At 38.2% G+C, this 8,717-nt stretch overlaps 1 protein-coding gene across 2 annotated transcripts in view; it reads left to right on the top strand.

Annotated features, from left to right (window-relative positions):
• Positions 1 to 8,717, top strand: part of SCLT1 (sodium channel and clathrin linker 1) — a 125,535-nt gene that overhangs the window by 440 nt on the left and 116,378 nt on the right. For both annotated transcript variants that reach the window (XM_074950852.1, XM_074950853.1), the window contains exons 2-4: positions 965 to 1,079; positions 5,800 to 5,867; positions 6,835 to 6,887. In XM_074950852.1, the coding sequence (XP_074806953.1) occupies positions 1,046 to 1,079; positions 5,800 to 5,867; positions 6,835 to 6,887 (155 nt within the window). In that variant the 5' untranslated portion in view covers positions 965 to 1,045. The remainder of the gene's footprint in view (positions 1 to 964; positions 1,080 to 5,799; positions 5,868 to 6,834; positions 6,888 to 8,717) is intronic.

Raw genomic sequence — 8,717 nt, 5'->3', positions numbered from 1 at the left:
TGGGGTGGAGTGTGCAGCAGCTGGGAGACACCTGGGCAGAGCGCGAGCTGCTGGTTTGGGGCTGGAGCCTGGGGTTTTAGCACACTTGTTCCCGGGCTTTAACAGCCTGTGACCCCTTTCACTAAAATGTCTGGTGAACCCCTTCCTAAAAATGAATATTTCCAGGGATTTTCTCCTTTCCCTGAGTATAAATTATAAAAGCAGTGATCTTGGAAATATAAAATTTGTTTTTATGACATGCTTATTACACACTATTATTTATCAGTACAGTATTTTTATTACATTATGAAAAAGCACCACTCTTCCAAGATCTCACTTTTGTAGCTTGTATCACTTTGAATAAGCCTGTTATAAGACAAGGCTCCTATAATTCATCAAGGAGTATCAAACGTGAAACAGCATGAAGATATTTAAGAAGCCAATTCAAAGAGTTCCTCCTACATAAGCATTCAGGTCTTGAGCAGTCTAGGCAAACAACACACGTTACAACAAAGCTTAAACTTGTTCTTCATAATAATTTAAAAAGCAATACTAGCTGTCTCTTTAATTTTTAAAACAGCAAAAAATATCCACTTCTCTTTTCATTTCTTATAAGGAGTTTTGAAGTTTAAATCTCCTCAGTGTGATAGATATGTGTGCTTTGACCTGCTTAGCTCTTGGAAGTCCAGGGGCCCCAAGCTGCTGGCCCTGTGCTGCCAGGGGTCCCTAGGGACAGCTCTGTCTGCCATTAGGGAATTTTTTCCTGAGACCCCCCCTGTAACATTTCGTGAACCACTGGTCTATCAGCTAAATTAAGAGGGGTAGTTGATTGGCTTGACTGACAAAACACTGCTCCCTGTGCTCTTCACCCCTGCAGTTTGGAGGCTGTAATACTTTGCCAGACCTGAACAAAATGAAACTAACGTGCAGAAATAGGCTGTTATTTAAAGTTAAAATGATTGATTATTGTTTTTGTCTCTTTCAGGCTCTGCAGCATAGCTGGAAAAAACAGCAGTTTACTGAATCTCTTTATTACCAACATCGGACTGCACATGCAGATTAAAGTATGGCAACAGAGATCAACTTTCTAAGAGATCAAAGTAAGCTCCACCTAGACTTAAAATAGATTTTTGTGCATTTAAAGTCTTGCAATTACATTTCTCCATAACCTGTAACTGTGTTTCATTCCCTGAGTGTTTGAAAGATAGATGCTGAACAGGAAACCTGACCCTCCTAGTCCCAGAGTAAACAAACAGAACACCCCTCTCCCCTCGCCCCCTCCCCCGTTCTGTTGTACAGTAATTTTAGGAGTTACTTTCTATAAAACTCTCTCCTAACACTTAGTTAAGAAAATAACTTTGTGTCAACAACTCTGGTTTGTCTTTAATAACGATAGTAAACAAAAATTCAGTCCCAGGATCTTTGATGCTTTTAGCTTTCATTTCCCATCCCCACCTACCTACAATGTTGAGAGGTGGTTGGCATGTGCTTTGTAGGATTAGACATGTTGGAAGGGGACCTACTTGGACTTCTGCTGTGTCTAAGATGGTGCAGAAGAGCACTCCCAGTGTTGCCCATACTCGGTCAGTGTTCAGTAATGCCTTTCTCTAATTTTATCATATATGCAGGGAATATTCTTAGTTATCTTTTGAGATTTATTTGTAGAGCGGAAGTACTGGGGATGAGATGTTGGTATTTCTGTTTTTATTCAACTAAATTGTATAAAACTTGATTCTTGTGTATCCATAGAAACCTCACATGAATCTTCTTTTTGGGACTATGAAATTAGAATATGTATGTTTTGTCCTTTTGCTTGGTGAGAATAGGCATCTTTTTTAGTTATTGTTCATGAAATAGGCTTCACTACAAACTGGCATCAGCATTATTCTTTTGTAAGGGATGCTCTGTGTTGATAGAATTGATAGATAAAACTACTAAGGTTCTGAGGAAGGTAAACTTAAAATATACAATAAGCACTTCCAGCTCTACAACATTTTTCTGGTATGTCCATAGGGCTACATTCTGTAAACAGGAAGTGACCCGCTGTACTCTATAGATCAGTGATCCCCAAACTTTTCAGGGTTGTGAGTGCCCCCCCCAGCTGGTGGTGAGAGCAGGGCTGCATCTCAAGGGAGGGGGAGAGGAACAGGGGTGACTCTGGGGCTGGGAGCTGGGCCCACAGCCAGGTGCGGAGCCATCCCAGGACTGGGTGGTGCTCCATGTCCCCTGTAGGGCCTGGCCCAGGTACTCTGCACCCCTTTAGGGGGTGTCATAAATATAAAGGGAAGGGTAACCACCTTTCTGTATACAGAACTATAAAATCCCTCCTGGCCAGGGGCAAAACCTTTTCACCTGTAAAGGGTTAAGAAGCTAAGATAACCTCGCTGGCACCTGACCAAAATGACCAATGAGGAGACAAGATACTTTCAAAGCTGGAGGGGTGGGGGCGGGAACAAAGGGTCTCTGTGTGTGTGTGTGATGGTTTTGCTGGGAACAGATCAGGAATGCAGTCTCAGAAACTCTGTTAATTTAGTAAGTAATCTAGCTAGAAATGCGTTGGATTTCCTTTTGTTTAATGGCTGATAAAATAATCTGTGCTGAATGGAATGTATATTCCTGTTTTTGTGTCTTTTTGTAACTTAAGGTTTTGCCTAGAGTGATTCTCTATGTTTTGAATCTGATTACCCTGTAAGGTATTTACCATCCTGATTTTACAGAGGTGATTCTTTTACCTTTTCTTTAATTAAAATTCTTCTTTTAAGAACCTTATTGTTTTTTCATTGTTCTTAAGATCTTAAGGGTTTGGGTCTGTGTTCACCTGTACAAATTGGTGAGGATTTTTATCAAGCCTTCCCCAGGAAAGGGGGTGTAGGGCTTGGGGGGGATATTTTGGGGGAAGATGTCTCCAAGTAGGCTCTTTCCCTGTTCTTTGTTTAACACGGTTGGTGGTGGCAGCATAGGGTTCAAGGACAAGGCAAAGTTTGTACCTTGAGGAAGTTTTTAACCTAAGTTGGTAAGAAAAAGCTTAGGTGGTCTTTCATGCAGGTCCCCACATCTGTACCCTAGAGTTCAGAGTGGGAAAGAAACCTTGACAGGGGGCACACCCCACAGTTTGGGGACCTGTGGTATTGATGAATGCAATCCAAACTGCTATTAGTAGTATGTATATTCTCACCTATACGTGAGCGTAGGTTACAATTGTGAGATATTGGTTAGAGGTTTACTGTAGATCTGATATGATTCAATGTTTTTTGATTCATGGCTGAGAAGTCAAGGTTTTCAAATAGTGAATGTTTGTTATATTTATTATTATATTCATAAGGTGGATGCACTAGGAATGTAGAATGTTAGATATTATTAAAAGGACCTCATCTATACCTATAGTGGGGCTCTGTTTAATAGCATTGATTTGTAGTAGGTGAGACTCACCCCAACATGCACTCATCTGGTGATCAGGAGTTGCCATGATCCTGCAAATACTAACACGTGTACTTAACTCTCTGCCCTTCAGTAGTCCCATTTAAGTTAAGCATGTAAATAAGTGTTTGCAGGATTAGGGCCTACCTGAGAAATGGATTTCACAGATGTGCAAAAGTAAGGGAATTAAAAAAAAAAACAAAAAAAACCCCACCCTTCAGATATATGCTGAAATACCATCTTAAACTGTTTCTTCTTCACATGAGGCATGTGACTAAAAATTATAGAAATATGTAGTAGTATTTACATGTCCTCTTTAGGATGTAGATACTATATTTAAGCAAATATCCTTAGTCATAAAGAATGATGGGGAGAGTGTGACAGAAAATGTGTACAGAATGATTTATAAATATGTTTCTGGAGAACACCAGTAGTTATTTATGTATATATTTGAAATACATTAGGAAGTGAGAGCTCTTTAAAAAAACAAACAAACTGAAGTTAGGTTGCTTTTAAATGTGACTCTCCTTTTTCAAAGTTCATAATAGTGCTTATTTCTGAACTACCTCAAGTTTTTTTTCTGAACCCCTTACTACTTTGTGCAGAAACATTACTTTGCAAATTTGCAGCAGATAATCTGTGATTCTGGTCTTCAGAACAAAGTGAGAAGTTAATGCCAGTATGTTCATTATCTGCAGAGAGTGTACATGCATGACCATTATTTAAATAAGTTGGAAATTTTGAAGCAGCAATCAAGGAGTTAAGACAATCATCACTGTCTCATCATTTTCTTTGAGTAGCTACGTTACCATGAACATTTCCTTAGCAAGCTGTATAGCTGTTGTGCTGGTTCATATTTTGTGTGGGAAACATCAAGAAAAAATGAAGTATACTTTTGTTTAATTTTGGAATTATTGCCTTGTGTTAATGGATTTTTTCCTTAATTTGCCTGTCGCTTTACTCTTCCTCATTCTCCATGCAAAGCTGTTGCCCCCAGCTTTGTGTTTACCAAATGCTAGAGAGCTCTGACACAAGGAAGAAAACAAAACTCTTGCTTTTTGTTCTCACACACATGCGCGCACACAGCTGTACTAGTACTCTAATAATTAAGCCAATCTGGAATTCCCCATTTTCTTTATGATCCCAAAGTGCTGCCATGAGTTCCTGTTATATTTGGCCTTCCCCAAAAAGCAGTGTGTCCTCTTTTGAGGATGTCACTTGTGCTGTCATTCAGCTTCTTCTAAGAAGCCACTCTGACGTGCTCCCTCCATCTTGTCAGGGATGGCATGGTATTTACCAGGGGTGTTTTTTACCACTCTGGGAAAAACTAGTTAGTTCTAGTTTAAGATATTTTGTATCTTAAAAAGTGGTTCATGAATGCATACCATATTACTTAGTTTTAGTTGCATGTGGTAGTAGATTGATAATTTAATTTGGGGTTGTACCAATAAAGAGTAAAACTGCAGGAGGCATAATATTAATATGTTAACTATAATATTGAACATATGAAAGTCTGTATATTCAAGTATTTTCTCAAGGAAGTTATACATATCACTCATGATTCAGTTTAATATTATATAAACAAAAGTCAAACATTTTACATGAAAATGCAGAGTTGTAGGCTTGAAGCATTAAGCAATCGTGAGCATGCTGATTTCCAGACATCCAATCTGGGTCCATTTGGTCATGCAGCATTCTGTAGCAGAATACCAACCTTGATGTAGTGGATAGACTGAGCCTATTCCTCAGTTTTGAATGGGTATATCCAAAGTTTGAAAAGATTCGTTCTCTGCTTGCTGGATACCAATGCAATTTTTCCCAATTTAAGCCAGTATTTACCAGCACTCTTTTGTAAAGTAGTTTCCCCCCCCCCCCCAGGAAACTGCCAACCCTGCATCTCATCCTGTAAGGTAGTCAGCCATGCCCAGATGCATATATCCATACGATTTTTTGCCCCAAAACGTGCCAAGTCCCTCTTGGGTTAATTATCTAAGGTGTAATAGGGTAGCTGCATGGTGAAGGCATCCAACTGATCGGGCTAGCTCAGTAGCTTGATTCCTTCAGTAGTATGCGTACATATATGTTGCAACCTATGTTGTATTTGCATTATTTAGGAGCCAAACAGCTTTATAGAAATTTTTAAAAAAATAAAAAATACCAGGGCAATGTGAGAAATTGCATTTACTGTTTGTTACAAGAAAAATTGTGTGGCCTACAAAGATGGTCTTTTTTTATGAGAAATCTGTACATTTAAAAAAAAAATGAATACTTTCCTTAAAATGTAGAGTGACATATGCCTCCAATCCACTACATCAATGAAACTACTTCTAACTGCCCATTTAAGCAATCATATAATCTAGGTAAAGATTTATACAGTATCTGTCTGACTTTTTTTTTTTCCAGATCAGAGACTAAATGCGGCACTCAGACAGCATCAAGCAGAGAACCTTCTGAGAACTACCTCTGTGCAAGTATGTTAATCAGGGCTTGTCAACACTGAGGATATTTACATTAGTGTAAGCCCTCAGTATAGGTGCATTGCACAAATGTAAAAATAAGTTTCACCAGTACAAGTTAGGCTGGTTTGAAATGTGTAAGTCATTCACCTCTGTGAATAAGTCCATTGCAGGCCTCTGCTGTTGCTGGTAGATTTCCCAAACAGCAGTTCAGTGAAAGTGATGTGATTGTCTTGTCAGTTTCACTGTTAAGCAATAGGTTCTGAATGGCAGCAAAACTTACAAAACAGTGATTGGTTGGTGGGGTTGTTTTGCTCTGAGCAGCAGCAGAAACATTGGCACTGTCTGCAGATTTAGGGAGATCACAGTGCATCAGTTTAACCATTCAAATGTGAAAGGAGTATATTTGCAACCATAAGGGCTAAAAAGTTTTTTGTTTATATTTCATGAAAGCTTAATTTCTGCAGAAGTTGATGGTATATGCCCTGGAAAGATTCCTAGTTCCCCCAGTTCTTTTCAAGCCTTGCCTTTATAAGAAAGAATAATTAGGCCAACTCTTAGATTTGTGTATATGTAGCATGCACACTTCTGACATTATATACAGAGTTAAGTTGTTAGATTAGCTGCTATCCTTTTTTGCCATTTTTCTGTGAATGACTGTTGTGCCTACCTCTATCCAGAAGTGAATATAGAAATCATATGTAGTCTCACTAGCGTAGTGGATTCCTTGCTCTGTGATGTGATATGTCTATGTATGCATCCCAAGACACATCTAGAATGCCAATGACAATTTTCTTTCAGATTCCACAGGAATTCTAAAAATTAGTTTATTGTGCATATGTGCCTAAAACTAAACATGTGGGATATGATTTAAGTTTTGATTCTACTCCATTTGTACTCAAGTTCTTTATAGATTTGAGCTCTGAAGTCAAGTTAAGAACTTCCAGTTTTGTGCATTAATGTGCAAACTACTCTGTTACAGAAAAATGTCCTAAGGGGTGATGACACACTGAAACCCTGGCTGACTGACCAAAGGTAATCCTATTTTCCATAGTTTAGCATGAGTAATATTTTCAGATTTTTTTTTAAATGAACTATTTAAAAATTGTCATGTACTCTAATAGTAGGGCATGGCCATTTTCAGCAAGTAACTTATTTGTTTTATACATTTCTAATCACGAAAGTGTAAATAAAATGAATTTAAAAGGTATGATTATATGCTGGATTAAGTATCTTTAGCAATCTCCCTCTCCTTTTAATAAAAAAACAATACAAGACACACACAACCTCCAAAGAATCCACTTAACTAGCCCTTGGGAAGAAGGAAATTGGAAGCTGTACATGGAAGAGAGACTGTTTCCTCTGTGTCAGAATCATAGAAATGTAGGGCTGGAAGAGACTTTAGTAGGTCATCTAGTACAGTCCCCTGCACTGAGGCAGGACTAATTTATCTAGATCATCCCTGTCAGGTGTTTCTCATGTGTTTTTAAAAAATCTTCAGTGATTGAGATTCCGCAACCTCCCACATTGTTCCAGTGCTTAACTACAGTTACAGTTAGGAAGTTTTTACTAGTGTCTAACCTAAGTCTCCCTTGATGCAATTTAAGCCCATTACTTTGTGTCCTGTCCTCAGTAGTTAAGGAGAGCAATTTATCACCCTTCTCTTTATAACCACCTTTTATATACTTGAAGACTTATGTCCCCGCTCAGTCTTCTCTTCCTTTAGACTAAGCAAACCCATCTTTCAGCCTTTCCTGGTAGGTCATGTTTTCTAGACCTTTATTTTTGTTGCTCTGTCTTGGACTTTCTCCAGTTTGTCCACATCTTTCCTAAAGTGTGGCTCCCAGAACTGGACTCAGTAATCCAGTTGAAGCCTTATCAGTGCTGAGCAGAGTGGAAGAATTACTACTTGTCTTGGTTACAACACTCTTACTAATACATCCCAGAATTATGTTTTGCTTTTTTTTTTTAATATATATACAACAGTATTATCTTGTTGACTCATTGAGTTTGTGATCCCCTGTAATCTCTGGTCCTTTTCTGCAGTACTCCTTACCAGGCAGTCATTTCCCATTAGCGTAATGGTACATCACTAGTACTTCACTTCAAGATTGCAATAGAAATCATATTGAGTCTGTTAGGGTTGCACCTGAATGAAAACAGCAAACAAAACTGAGTTAATAAAACTTGCCTCACTGGTGTTTATGGATACTTCTTATTTGCTTAATTACAGACATTCAGGCAACCATGTTTTTATATACAAAAATGTTCACTTAAAGCTAACATGTCCAGAATAAATATTTACAAGAACGTTCACACCAGAAGTGGTTTCTTGGTCATTTTGGAAAGCTCTAGGGTAATTACTTAAGCTAAATCAAACAAATACAACTCTTCTTGGATAATTTGTAAACAAAGAAGTTGGGAGTGGAGAAAAGGGATCCCTATTGATAAAGCCTAGGTCATCCAAAGAGGGAACAGAAGCAAAAAATCACATAACTTAAGTGATCGTTCACATGGCACAAATAGTGAATGTTTATATCCACCAGTTTCTGAACAATAGGAAAAATATGGTTTATGTAGCTTATTAGCTGAACAGTTTTGACTAGTAAAAGTGTTGCATGATTTTTGTTCATTTGGTGCTCAATATAGTCCTTATGATGTTTATCACAATGGTCTATGCACTTCTAGCTGTTTGCTATTACATTTACTGTTGTTAATACATGTTAGACAGGCTACCCCATTTTCCAAAATGGAGTTCAGGCAAAGGATAACTCGGACTCCGTATTGGGGAAGCTTCTTTATGGAACTTTGGCAGGAAAGAAGCCAACAGACATTTGGAATTAGTTCCAATTCATCTCAGAATTT

This window comes from Natator depressus, chromosome 4 (genome assembly GCF_965152275.1).
Source record: "Natator depressus isolate rNatDep1 chromosome 4, rNatDep2.hap1, whole genome shotgun sequence".
NCBI lineage: Eukaryota > Metazoa > Chordata > Testudines > Cheloniidae > Natator > Natator depressus.
Note: the sequence above shows the minus strand (reverse complement) of the source record. Positions and strands in the feature narration are given on the sequence as shown.